The 14444-nt window shown below is 47.5% G+C and overlaps 1 protein-coding gene across 1 annotated transcript in view; it reads left to right on the top strand.

Annotated features, from left to right (window-relative positions):
- The window catches only part of FRMD6 (FERM domain containing 6), a 71326-nt gene that overhangs the window by 39972 nt on the left and 16910 nt on the right, over window positions 1–14444 (top strand). Inside the window, exons 4-6 of the mRNA XM_067554763.1 lie at window positions 4639–4718; window positions 6408–6484; window positions 9179–9365. Coding sequence (XP_067410864.1) covers window positions 4639–4718; window positions 6408–6484; window positions 9179–9365 — 344 coding nt within the window. The remainder of the gene's footprint in view (window positions 1–4638; window positions 4719–6407; window positions 6485–9178; window positions 9366–14444) is intronic.

The following is a 14444-nucleotide window of genomic DNA, read 5'->3' on the forward strand; positions in this document are numbered from 1 at the left end:
GGTGAGGAGAAGGCAGGGCTAGGCCACCCCTTCCCACTGCTCAGCAGAGTCGGCTGGCTGTACCGAGGGGCTTCCCCTGCAAGCCTGGGAGTTCCAGGAAGGATTGAGACGTAACACCTCCCTCCGCTCCTGTGAGATCTGTCAGCCGGGCATCCCGAAGGCCTGAGAGCCAGGCTGAGACAGAGGGAACAAACAGCGCAACTCCTGAAAAAGCAACCTGGTCTCCTGACTCTCCAATAAACGGCCGGCTCACTAGTGACGTAGGCAAGGGAACTTGTTTAAAACGTGATAGTGAAATTTATTCGTAGATTCCAAGGCCAGCAGGGACCATTACGATCATCTAGTCTGGCCTCCTGTGTAACACAGGCCAGGGAACATTCCCAAAATAATTCCTGGAGCAGATCTTTTAGAAAAACATCCGATCTTGATTTTAAAATGATCAGTGATGCAGACTCCACCGCGACTCTTGGTAAGTTGCTCCAATGGTTAATTCTTCTCACTGTTTTTAAAAAAAAAAAAAGCCTTATTTCCAGCCTGAATTTGTCTAGCTTCCACTTCTAGCCATTGGATCGTGTTATATATTTCTCTGCTAGATTGAAGAGCTCATCATTAAATATTAGTTCCCCCTGTAGGTTCTTACAGGCTATGATGCAGTCACCCCTTAACCTTCTCTTTGTTGAGCTAAATAGATTGAAATCCTTGCATCTATCTCTTTTCCAACCCTTTAATCCTTTAAAATCCTGTTTTCCAATCCTTTAATCATTGTCGTGGTTCTTCTCCGAACCCTCTTCTATTGATCAACATCCTTCTTAAACTGTGCACACCAGAAGTGGCCCCAGTGTTCCAGCAGCAGTTGTATCAGAACCAAATACAGAGGTAAAATCGCCTCTCTGCTCCTACTTGAGATTCCTCTGTTTATATGTCCAAGGAACACATTAGCTGTTTCAGCTACAACGTCGCATTGGGAGTTCATGTTCAGCTGATTTTCCCCAACCAGATTTATAATCTCATAAAAAAAAGAATCAGGTTTGTTTGACAGGATCTGTTTTCCATAAACCCATGTTGATTGGCACTAATTCTATTACCCTCCTTTATTTTTTTTTTTAGTAATTGAGTTCCGTATCAGCCACTCCATTATCTTGCCCATGATCAATGTCAGGCTGACAGATCTATAATTACCCAAGTCATCTCATATATCCTTTTTAAGTATTGGCTCAACATTAGCTTTCTTCCAGTCTTTTGGAATTTCCCCAATGCTTTAAAACTTGTTGAAAATCAGCAAGCTCCTTGGCCAGCTCTTTTAAAACTCTTGGATGCAAGTTATCCAGACCTGCTGATTTTAAAAAATGTGTAACTTTAGTTGCTGCTGTTTAACATCCTCCCAAGATACTAGTGGAATGGAAAGGATATTATCAGCATCATATGATATGACTACAACATCTGTTCTTTTCCTTAAATGAAGAACAGAAATATTTATTGAACACTTCTGCCTTTTCTGCATTATTATTGATAATCCTACCATTCACATCTAGTAATGGACCAATACCACTATTAGGATTCTTTTTATTCCTAATATACTTAAAAACTCCTTATTATCCTTAACTCTGCTGGCCATAGATTTCTTCTTGAATCTCTTTGCTTCCCTTATCAATTTTCCACTATTCCTATCTTCTGGTTTATATTCATTACTATCAACTTCCCCTTTCTTCCATTGGTTATATATTATATTTAAATTTTTTATAGCTGCCTTCACTTCTCCTCTAAACCAGGTCAGTTTTTTGTTTTGTTGTTTGCTTTTGGTGATTAATACAGCCTTCTTCCTTGACTGGGGGAATGTGGCTTTTGGGGCATTCAGTAAAGTGTTCTTAAACAATTCTCAATTATCATTCATATTTTTATGAATAAATTCTTCCTCTCAGCTGATTTGGCTTAGAATTGTTTTCAGCTTTGTGAAATTGGCCCTTTGAAAACACCAAGTATATATATTACCGGTCTGGACTTTATTCTGTTTGCACATTATAAAAGTGATCAAGTCACATTTATAGGTACATCACTTGTACCTAACCTACCATTCTTTTTTATTTCTGTGCATCAGGTCTTATTTGTCAATTCCGGTGAAGTCTGGTATAGAACGCCCCCATGTTGGATGTCTTTTGAGTTGGGAAATTGTTATCTATAATATTTAGAAAGTCCAAGGATGTTTTATTACAGGCGGTATGAGACCTCCAACATATGTCACTCATTGTGAAATCCCCATGATCACGCAGCTTTTTCCTACACTTTATAGATAGGTACATAAGGAAACAGTCACCCTGTTCCCTAGTGTGATTTGGTGGTCTTTACCAAACACCAACTAATATCCCATCTTGTGCTTTATCTGTCAGGACATTGACCCGTAATCATTGAAGATCATTTTCTTCTACGTTATCCGTGACTCAGAAACAGATAATGCTATTTTTGACATAGGGTGCCACTCCCCTTCCCCTTTACCCACTCAATCCTTCCTACATCGATTATAACCATTATTTTTAGCATTTGCATCATGCAAATCATCTAACCAGGTTTCAGTTATACCAACTAGATCAAACTTATGCTCACAAATGAGCTATTTCAATTCCTCTTGTTTGTTACTCTGGCTCTTAGATTGCTGTATGGGCAATTTAATAATTTCTTCTCTTCATGTTCTTTGGTTCCTTGATTAATTTTGTTCTCATCTTAATTTTGTGCTGAGTGCTCATATCGTCCCTCTTTTTACCTCCCCTTTTGTTATTCGTTTAACATCCTCCTGACTACTAAGCCAGCCTGTCCTTGAGGAGATTGGTTCTCCTTCTACTGAAGTGGTGGTCATCTTAACTCTACACTAAAGAAGGTGGACCAATATTCCACCTAATCAAAACCCTATACCACTTACCTAGCCAATAGTTCACTTCCCAGGTCTTCTGCCTTCTGGCTTCCTTTGCTTGTAGGACAGGAAGGATCTCAGAGAAGATCGTTTGGGCATGCGTCTGCATTCCCTGAAGTGATCGACTCTCTGAGATATACCCTCAACACAGTGCGATTAGTGCCAGTATGAACCATCACTGCTGGATCCTTGCCTGTCAACTTCAGAAGCTTATCCAGTCTTGGAGCCAAGACATGAGATGTTGCTCTGGGAAAGCAGCACGCTGCCTTGTTGTCTTCCTGTCCCTTGTAGAATGTTTTTTCTGTTCTTCTGGCTACTGAACCCCCAACAAGGATTGTCTGTCTCCCTTGGATGGTTGGAGATCTCTTTGTGGTCAAGCTAAGTGTCCCCTGTACATCCGTCCATTACCTCGAGCCGGCTGGATCTTGAGAGGTGTCTTCCATGAATTCCACATTGTGGACCTGGTATTGATTGGAAACTTCTGTCTCTGTGGAATGCCCCCTGGTCCTCTTCTCTCTGGTGGCCACACCCCACCCATCCTCATCTATCTCCAGCCATGTAGGATGCTGCCATGACCTCTTGCTTCTGGTGGTTACGAACCATCAGGTCACTTCTCTGATTTCCTTCCTCTCCAGTTTCTTGGTGGCCAACTCCTCTCCTCCTTAAACTTGGGGTTCTGGTGTTTCCTGAGCCGGACTGTCTAGGATCTCCTAAGTGCCTCTCCTTGCTGCTTCAATCCAAGAATCCTTTTCTCTTGCACAGCTGCCGACTGGAACTTCATGCACAGAAAGTCCCTCCTGCCTTCAGGCAGGAAAGAAAACATGGCCCATCTGTTGCGGGTCACCACCATTGTTCTTGAGGTCGCATGGGCAGCTGAATCTGGAAAAAGAACCTATCTCACTCCCTCCAGAACTCTCCTGTTTAGCTGCCTCTGTTCGCAACTCTTGAGTTCACCTGGCAAGTGACTTCTCTTTAGCAAGTCACCCTGCTTAGCTCGTCTCAGCTCTGCCCCTCACTGCCAGGGAGCGATTATACACTCCGGGCACGTCTACACTGCAATTAGACACCTATGGCTGGCCCGTGCCAGCGGGTGCAGGCTAAGGGTCTGTTTAATTGTGATATAGACATTAGAGCTTGGAGTGCAGCCTGGGTTCTGGACCCCTCCCACCTCTCAGTGTCCCAGAGCCTGGGCTGCAATTCTACACTGCAAATTAACAGCCCCTTAGCCCAAGCCCCAGAACCCTGAGTCAGCTAGCACGGGCCAGCCCTGTGTGTTTGCTTGCAGTGTTTTTACTTTGCTTGGGGCTGATCTAAGAACCAAGGATGTTACTGTCCCTTTTAATAAGAGCAAGCACAATAAATGTCTCTTATAGTGAGGTAGTTGTACAGAAAGCAAGACCGTGCTGCCACATGGCATGGTCACTGGCTTCTACCTGGGAGAGCTGGCTCGTGCAAGAAATCTAGAAAGATGCTTCCATAACCTCTAGGGCATGAGAAAGGTGAAGATGAAGTATATTCTCGAATGCCATCGATGCAGATCTGATACTCTTCCACAGAAAATGTGTAGATGTGTTGCTTACACTAGGGAGTGTTTAAATAATGCTGCATTTTCTTTTGAAATGTACTTGGGAGCTTGCTTAACTGTGGGTGTGACATTTTTATAGTATTCTTTTTAAAAAGAAATCTTGGGGAGCCATTTACATCCTCCTTTCTCATCTCCACTCTTTCTAATGCAGACAATGAGCAGGTGTATATGGACTTATCACAGAAACTCTACAAATACTGCCCCAAGGAATGGAAGAAAGAAGCTAGCAAGGTATGACGGTAGGAGTTTGGTTGAGAGTGGCCCGTTATTCCCTCTGTACAGATTCAGTGTTTCATGTAGCTGGAGCTGTTACACCTTAGTAGAAGGTTTGAAGGATACATAATGTATAAGATGATGAGGAAAACTCGAAGCATGAAAAATTAATTAAAAACGAATCAACTGTTACTGATGAGAGCAGCATAGGCTGCTCAAAATTACTTCTTAATTTGTACCCCTCTGCAAAACAAGGGGATCTGAAAGGTCTCAATCGCCAAGTGATCTGTAAGTGAAAGGCTTGAGAAAATAAAGATTACCTAGATGGCAGTTGAATGCTGCAGGCTGTCTGGAAGGCTAAATTACAGAACATTTAGGGAAATCTGGGAAACTACATAGGACGCAGAGAATAAGCCCTCACGATAAGAGAGATCTGTCAAAACTAGTCAGCCCATATGTCAAGCTCTGGGATAGGAGACGTCAGACAAGAACGGTGAGAAAAGAGTTTCTTGTAATATGAGACAAGAGATTACCGAAAGAAAAGCAAAGGGGATGAGGGTGAATTGAATCTCTGCAGAAAATTTCCAACGTAGACAGATTCTGTGGCATCTCTTGTAGGTTGCAGATAACAGGAAAAAATGCATTAAAATAATTGCTTGCCTCTGACGAAGTGGGTTTCTGCCCATGAAAGTTTATGCCTTAAATAAATTAGTTAGTCTTTAAGGTGCCACAGAACTCTCGTCGTTTTGTTACAGCTGCTGGAAACTTCTTTTTATTTAAATTCACAGAATTTTTGAAAATTTCGTAGCTGGCAGCTAGTGATTTTTTCAGAAAAAAATGATTTCTTTCTCTCAATTTTTTTTTGCAGAATTCTTCTCAGATTCCTACCCCTGCCCCATTTTTGAAATCGGTAACTTTTGAACACAAAACCTTCTCAGTTTTGAAATGGAAACTGAAACTTTCGTTTTGAGAAACATCTTACCCCAGGGTTGTCAAATATCACAGCCCACCAACCTTTTTGGTCTAGCCCCTGGCAGCAGCGCGTGCTGCTGTGAGATCTCACGGTGTTGTACTCTCTAGCGGCACCACACACTGCCACCAGAGAGTACGACGCCATGAGATGTCACGGCGTCGCGCGCTGCTACGAGATTGGTGTACTCTGACGGCAGCGCATGGAGCGCTGTGTGTACAAGACGCAGCGCTCCAAAAGTGCCTAGTATTTCGATTTATGGTATGGAGGGCCCACTTGAAGTACATTTAATTCAAATCTGGCCTGCCAGAGAAATGAGTTTGACACCCCTGTCCTACCCTGTGTCTAACCTGATCATATGAAATTGGCAACTCAGAAAAAGACGCATGAGAAATGAAGGGATAAAATATATCGAAGAACAACCAACAGTCTAAATATTTTTCCTTTGTAAGTTTTCCAAACATTGGAAATTTTTGTAAACTTCAAAACATTTTCATGAAGAATATCCAATTTAGAAAAACAGCCAAACGTTGGTCAACGTTGTTCCACTAGCTCCACCTTTTTTGGGGTTTGAACCTCCTGGATGTGATGGTCATGATAAATTTTGCACTGGAAAAACCTGATACAGAGCACCAAAGACTGCTGATTTTACAGAAAAGTTTGCCAAGAATTATATTCTCAATGGCTTCTTTATATCCTCTGTGGAAGGAACTCTGAATATTTTCTCTCTATTGCAGGGCATTGACCAGTTTGGTCCCCCAATGATTATCCACTTTCGAGTGCAATATTATGTGGAAAATGGCAGACTGATCAGGTAAGGGAAAAATATTCCAAAGAATGCGTATTTGCACCAAAAATGCTTTATTATTAATGAAAAAAATAGAATATATCCTGGATTATTCTTACGTGGTTAGAGTTCATTGCATGTATTGTAATTTTGTCCTAGACCCTCCATAACATGGGGTTGCAAGAAAAAAACAAACAAACTTGTAGCTAGTCATTACTCAATCCATTTTGTATTTGTATCCTTATGAAGATTAACATTAGCAAAGTGGCTCTTCTGAATGGAGAGAAATTGTTTACTTTAGCAAGGTACAATAAATCTTCTGTGATATAGTTTGGGCAGGTTGGTTTACAACGTTGTGTATTTTTCCATTGCAAAGCTAAAAGCCTGCAGAATTCAGCATTTCTTTAATTAACAATATATGCCAGAGAAGGGTGGCATTGCTCATCTCAAAAATGCAGGTAGACCTGCACCCATTATTAGGCCTGCATTTTACTATAGCTGTGTGTGAACAAGGTAATTATCACTGCAGCTACCCACTTGCTTGTTGTATAACCTCATATATCCTGTTAGCCAACGTGCACTGCAATTGGATGTGCATATTTGCGCGTGCATCTTCTGCACAGCCCATACCTCTTAAAAATGTGAGGTTCCATCAGTGTAAATCCTTGATCCCTGGGACTACTGAGATGAATAAATAAGCCCATTTGCAAGGTCTGGGTCTATGTGAGAGAAGAATATGGCTCAAGGATGTCATGAATAGACCAATAGCTAAACCTGCAATATGTTCATTATACTAAGCTAGTCACCACTTAGAAATATGGTAGTGTCTCCAGCATAGCTCAGAGCTGAGCTGTCTTCAGATATGTTTTTTGCCAACCATAAGAGGTACTGGCTGGCAATTTCGGTCCCTGAGGTACACTAAAGGTAGTGAATTACTGTGATTGTGTTCAGGGTTGGCAGACTATTGGAAATAACTATTTTAATGAAAGGGGGGAATTGTTCACTAAAGAAAATGGAGGAAAATGACTGAGACCCTCAATCAGTTATGCATTGTTCACGTGAACTTTTCACTGCATTTGTATCCGAAGAAGTGGAATGTCTGGAAACCAAGCCAGTTACATTCTTTAGCCATCCACTAGCCCCCTGGAGCTCCTGAATGGCTAACCAGCCTTGCTGTCCACTCCCCAAGTGTGAGCAATGAAAGCATGGTGGTGAAGCCTGCCTTACAGTCGATGCGTGTCGCCTGAAAAAGCTAAAAGGAAAAAACAGTACAACAGTAGGGACCAAATTATAAAAGGCAACATGGCCTCCGTTTGTGCTTGTGCAACTCCGCACGCCCAAGGCCTGCCTCTCAGAAGTCCTGAGCCTCCCACCCCTCCACTTCAGCTCCAGCTGATATCATGGGAGCTGCAGGTGCTCTGTATCACTGGTAACACAACCTTTAGTTCTTGGATGTTATAACTTACTTGCACAAATGACCGAATCTATGGGTGAGATCCTGGCCCACTGAAGTCAATAGCAAAATTCCCATTCACTTCAGAGGGGCCAGGATTGCACTCACTTGCCACCTGCATCGGAGCTAGGAACATAGTCTTTATTGCCCTAATGAATTACACTCTGGTCCCTCTAGACTAAGATCCTTCCCGAGACTCTTAATTATTTTGTATGCTTTTCTCGTCTCCTCTCTGGTGAACAGTCCTAATCTTTTCATCTCTCTTCATACGAGAGTTTTTCCACACTCCCAATAACTTTCATCTCCCTTCTCTGAACACCCCTTCTTGGGATGAGGGGGCGAGAACTTTTGCCATCATGGATTGTGAAAGTGGAGTCACTTGCTTGTTCAGAACCAGTGTGTCAGCTTGTGCATGAAGAAATGGAGAGATGGCAGCCCCGTGTTCCTGTCCCGTTCAGAGACAAGTTTGTGTGAAATTAACCTAAATAAACCTTATGGCTGATGTCAGCAATTGGCAACCTAAAAAGGGAAGTCATTTACATTGTTTGTTCCTTATGCACCCATTCAGAGTTTACAGCCCCATGGCCAGATGCTGTACAGAGCTGTGTGGAAACGTATGTTATGTGCTTTTACCAACTTGTCAGTGTCGTTTTGGGACACCGTCACTTGTGCACGTAGATGAATTTACATGGGCACACCCCTGTCCTTTGCACACAGACAGTAATCGCAAAGAGGTGCGCATAGCGGAGGTCCCGGTTTGAAAAACCTGGCCTTAGAAGTCTTTAGCGGGGACATCCTCTGCTCTGATGAGAATGTGTGGTGGTCATGCAGGGGTATTTATGGATTTGCGAGACAGACACCACTGTTACTGAAAAAATGCACTTGAAAAAAAATAGTGGTCTCAAATATTAGAATGAAATTTCCAATGTATCCATAGGAGGGATGGTTTGTTGGGAGGCAAGGTCTGAGCTTCTTAATAATGTGTGGGTGAAACGTCATTGAACAATGAGAGGTATATTTAGAGCCGTTAAAAGATGTGAAATCTATCAGATGAATTGCAGAGATGGCAAGAATGACTCTATTCTTTCAGATGCTGGGGGGGCGCATTTGGCCCCGGTGTAGCTTCCTGGCGCTCCCATCAGCCTGTCACCCCAGCGATTGGGACTGGCTTTGTTTTGCAGGAGGAAAGGTGCTGAAGAGAACCCGGGCGGGGCGGGTTTTGTTCTGTCAAGAGCGCTCACGGTTCTGCTTTCCGTCTCTCCCCGCAGTGACCGAACGGCCCGGTACTACTATTACTGGCACCTGAGAAAACAAGTGCTGCATTCCCAGTGTGTGCTGCGGGAGGAAGCTTACTTCCTACTGGCGGCCTTCGCCCTGCAGGCCGACCTTGGGAACTTCAAAAGGAACAAGCACTATGGAAAATACTTCGAGCCGGAGGCTTACTTCCCTGGATGGGTAGGTGCCATTTGCTATGCCTTCTGGTTGTCCCCCCGACAGAGCGCCTCCGTCTTCTCTGCTGCACTCTTCCCCCTGCGGGGGGAACAGACCCTAAATTGGACCTTGTTAGGGGAGGGGGAACCCAAGTGACTGTGGCTGCCGGTAGCGTGGTTCTGATCCGTTCCACGTGGCAGGATCCCGTGTCAGTGTGGGGCTGGAAGGTGGGGGTGTTCGTGCACACTGGGAAATGCCGGCGGTGCAAGAGAGCGGGCTCACGATAGGGTCTGAAGGCAGTTGCTCTGCTTGGGTTGTGTTGGGGTTGCCGGCGATAGCCGAGGACTGGACTTGATGATCCCTGCCTGGCCTGTGTTCCTGTTACATTCAGTGCGCTCTGATTTCCGGAGAGGAGGAGGGTCTCGCAGACGGGAGACTGGAAAGGCCTGCAGACCGCGCCAGCCGTTTGCCCCTCTGTAGCCTGGTGGGAACTGTGCGGCACCCAGTCAGCCCAAAGCAAGGCTCCCACCTGTTTCCCCCTGAGCCGCGATCGATGGGCTAGAGTGGTGCGTAACAGGCTGTAAATTCCACACGGGAGCTCGGGACCTGCACACGCTCCATCCTCTGAGCCCTCACGCGCCCACGGGCAGCAGTGCAATTGGGGTGAGGAGGCTGTGCTGGGACCTGGAGCCGTTGAGGGGAGACAAAACACAGGAGGACTTGCAGATGGGGGCAGTGAGCAACCCCACCTCCCCTTCCTTCTCCTTACTGAGCAGAGAGGGGTGCCCCACACGGCGTGCGTCCCTGGGTCTGCAAGTGAATGGGACGGCTAGTCCCCTCTGCTCCCCCAGAGGAATGTTGTGTGCAGAGGAAAGTAGGGCAGCCGTGGCGTTACGCAGAGCGCGGGCCCGCCACACCTCTGAAATGCACCGGGTGGTTAAGCCGGTGCCCTGACAATGCGTACAAGCGGTCTGTTTCCTGCTGTGTGGTTTGATCGCATGAAGCGTGTGGCTGTCGTGGCTAGCTGGCAGGCGGTGGTGTCGCTGGCTGAGTTCCGGGCTAGACACGCTCAAGGGGAGGCTGCAGCCCTAGTCTAGGAGATGGTTGCTGTCTGTCACCGGTCTGACCATGGAAGTGCCTGGTGATATTGCAGGACTAGCCTAACCTACAGATGAGATGGTGCTGTCCAGATGGAAATACGCACCCTGAATTTATTTGAATGGATCTAAAAACCCACGTAACGAAGCCTACAGCAATGTATCTGGTTTGAGATTGCCTGCCTCCCAACCCAACCCTCTTCTCTGGCAGCCCCCTCCTGTGCAGTCACACAGCAGGCAGTGCGAATCCTCTTCCACTTTCTCTGCATCGCTCCCCAGCAGCAGAAGCCAGCCAGGTGTGCACGTGCCTTTCTCCAGCAAGAGAAAACGGGTGTGAAGTTAAAGGGACGCTGTCGATTTGCGACTCACGTTTCAGTCCTAGAATGTCGTCGCACCGGCCCCTGCTGCAGTTACCAGAGCGAGGTCACTGGGAGACTGGGAAAAAGTCATTGCTCTGCATTTCTTCCCTTTGGTTTTGTGCGTTTGACGGCGCCTTGTGCATAGTCAGTTTTGCTGTTTTCTCCTTGGGAAGCCCTGATCCAGCAAAGCCCTTAACTTTTAAGTCTGCAAATGGTCCACTGGGATGACTCCAGTGCTTAACTTAAGCGGGTGCTTAACTCCTTTGCCGGATTGGTCTGTTTCCCCTATGCCGCAAAGACTAATAAACATCAGCAGGGGAGCAGCAATGCCTTCGTAAAACACTGTTTAAAGGGGCTCTTCCAGAAACCCGATTTTTTATTTTAATTTGTTTTGTTTTTTTTAAATAAGGCAAATTGTTATAAACACGGCAGGTTGATGTGGCCTTTTTAAGCAGTTCTTCGGGACGCCTCATGGCTCTTCAGCTGAAGCCAACCTGCCTGTATCATGCACTCCAGCCTTGCAAACACTGATACATAACTTTACCCATGTGCGTGTTTGCACTCGTTTGTTGATTAGTGCACGGGCGGTTACTTCTGCCTTTGCCTGTGGGTTAACGTTACCCCTTGCAGTCTCTCACATGCTTTGCTGGCTGGTTGTGAGCTTTTGCTGGACGTTAAAGGGCTCCAGATGACACCCCCCGCTCCCCCCAGTGAAAACATGAGTGCGCTCACAGAGTAGACTGATTGCACAGTTTGAGCAGGGTTGAGTCAGTGTTTCCATTTCAAACCCCCTCTTCAGGAGTTTACATCTCGCCGGGCTTGAGGATGGAATAATGTATACAAGCCTTCAGCCCAGCTGGGAGTTCTTTAAACTTCAAATCTCCTTTGGAACGGTCAACAACCTGCGGACAAATGAGCTCCTTTCTCGCTGAAATGAACAGAAATGCCGTGTAACCCTTCCATTAGGCTCAACAGGTACAAACGGTCACCCTGCAGCCATTAACTACCTAATCTCACCGGTGCCGTGAGAGTAACACTCCCATTTCACACAAAGGGAAACTGAGGCAGGAAAGTAGAGTGACACACCCAGGGCCGTACGGTGAGTAAAAGGCAGAGCTCGAGGCTGCTTCCCACCCTCCATCTCCCCACCAAAGCCTGAAAGTCTGATGCACGGTAATAAAGGAGAAGCAAATAGCAGCAGCTGCAGACTCTTCCTCCCAGCAAACGTCTTCTGCAGCGCCCTCCTTCGGGTCTTTTCCCTGCCCTGTCTGCCCCCTTCTGAGCTGTCTGGCTCCCTTTTCAGCTTCACCTTCAGCTGCGGAGGGCTGGAATCGCCTGGGCCCAGAGCTGTTCCTTAACCCCTTCAGTTCCGGTGCGGGGTTTATATGCCCCGTCCCGTGCTGCACCATACTGTATGGAGGGCCGTGTGGAAAGTGGAGTGGTTCAGACGGTCGGGGTGATAAAATGGTACTGTTTTCTCCCGATGGATTATGTCGCTGGGCCAAGTTCTGCCCTCTACGTACCCCTGTGAAACTCCATTGACTGGTGGGACTGCGTGCATGAGAGCACAAAAAGGGATGGCTTCCCCAAAACCTCCGAGGGCAAATCACCACATTCCTGTCACTGGAGCAGATGGTCTCTGTCTCTCAGGCCTGGTCTGAGCGACGAAGTTCTGCTGGCGTAGTTACACCAGCTAGGCCTGTGCGAGATTCACACCCCCTACGCAATGTTTGGCAGCGTAGCTAATGTCGGCTGGGGAGGCGAGGTTGGCACTGTATCCACAGGACTTCTGCCACCTTCTGTGGCATCTCCAGGAACAGCGCGCGTACTGCGGAGAACCACAGTCTAGCAGTGCCACGGTCGCCTTCTGCGGCTGGAAAGCAGTGCTTTTCACCGGAGTGACTCGAACGCTACCAAACCCTACAGCCCCTCTGGTTGTTTTTCTGGAGCCTGACCTCTTGGCTACGGTAAACGTGAACGGCGAAAAGAGCCCATGCGAGGAGTTTCAGGCCATTGGATCTGTTTGGGACGGTTCCAGGGTCACAGACCAATCTGTCGGATGGTTTGTTGAGGCCCTGGATCCTGCACCAGAAACCCCAATGTCCTTCCTACCGTTCCAAGCGAGGGAGACGGTCGTAATTTCAGGTCGTGAAATGACCGGGCAGCCCAGGCTACATCCGGGAACCAGAATGAATGAAGAAAACAGCAAGCCTGCAGGGAAGCGATGTAGTACCTAGTGGTCAGAGCGTGGATCTGGGAATGGGGAAACCTGGGTTCTATTCCCAGCACTGCCTCCTCGCCCCTCTGTTCCTGCTTCCACCCCTGCAAAGCGGGGATCATCGTTACCTGCCTGCACCGGTGCGGTGATGGTTTCAGAGGCAAGTGCCAAGTGTTGTTGAGCTGAAGCCCCAGATTCCGGGATCGCTTGGTTAAATGCTGGGCTTTACGTGGTTTTGAAGGGAACTCAGCAGCTTTCCACAGCCAGGGCCTGTGCTTGGCGAATATGCGTTTGTGCTCAGGAGGAATTTCAGCCCTGTTTACGAACCGATCCACTGAGTCATCCTAGCCCTTAGCACTTACCATATATAGACCCTTCCACTGGCTAAGTGCTGTGCAGGCCCTGACGAATGAATCCTTGCAGCATCCCCCTGTGCTCAGCTCCTGGGAGAATCCGGCCCCGGCTGTGGGAGCTGAACTTTTCTGGGAAGCTGCCGCCCTATCCAAAGCCTGCTGGATTCGGGGGGGGGGAGGTGAGTCTCTCCATTGACTTCGGTGCACTTTGCACCAGGCCCTATGTGCAGCCTTGCCATTCCCCCCCCCCCCCCGACTCCAAAGCTTTTAGAACCCTCCCACGTCTGCCTTCGACAGGAGAGAGGCTGAGTGCAGCGTCCTGTAGATTTATAGCGTTCAAGGGATCGTCTGGGCTGACCTCCTGCATGTCACAGGGCGTGCAGCGGCCTCTCCTACAGCAGATGGGTGGAGGGCAAGGCCCGGGCAGCGGTGCGGAAAGGCTGGCGCCCGAGATCTCCGGGGCGCTCGGCGCAGCAGCCGCCCTCCCCCTGGCGCACTATCCCCCTCGGAGCAGCGCCGCTGCTGCGTTATCCTGAAGGCGGGGGGCTGTGGCTGTTTGCCAGAACCCAGCCCTGAGCCGCTGGAGGTGCAATGAAGAACGCCGAGCCGGGAAACGCGCTCAGCAGCACGGCGGGGAGGAGGGTGTTCCACCCCGGCCGGTCTTTACAACGCGGCGCGGTTGATCTGCTCTAATACTTTACTGTTGCCCTGTGGTTTTGTTTCTTGAGTAACAGCTTCTTAGCTGTGTGGTGCGAGTAGGGCGAGCTTAGCGCCTTCCCAGCGTGGCCAGCTCAGCCACGGATCATAGTGACAGCGTGTGGCTGGAAGGATGGCCCAGTGGTTAGGGCAGTAGCCTTGTGGCTTAGGCGACCTGGGTTCAATTCCCTCCTCTGCCACAGACTTCCCGCGTGAGCAAGGGCAAGTTACTTATTCTCTCTCTGCCGCTGTTCCCCATCTGTAAAAGAGGGATATTAGCCTTCCCCCTGCCTGGCTGGGGAGTTGTGAGATGCTCAGATACTGTGCGAGTCTCCAAGAGCAATAGACTAACAGGTGGTGCAGTAGGTTTTCATGTGGGG

Source organism: Emydura macquarii, unplaced genomic scaffold, assembly GCF_026122565.2.
Source record: "Emydura macquarii macquarii isolate MOO-44397 ecotype Brisbane River unplaced genomic scaffold, CSIRO-AGI_Emac_v2 contig_1551, whole genome shotgun sequence".
Classification (NCBI taxonomy): Eukaryota; Metazoa; Chordata; order Testudines; family Chelidae; genus Emydura; species Emydura macquarii.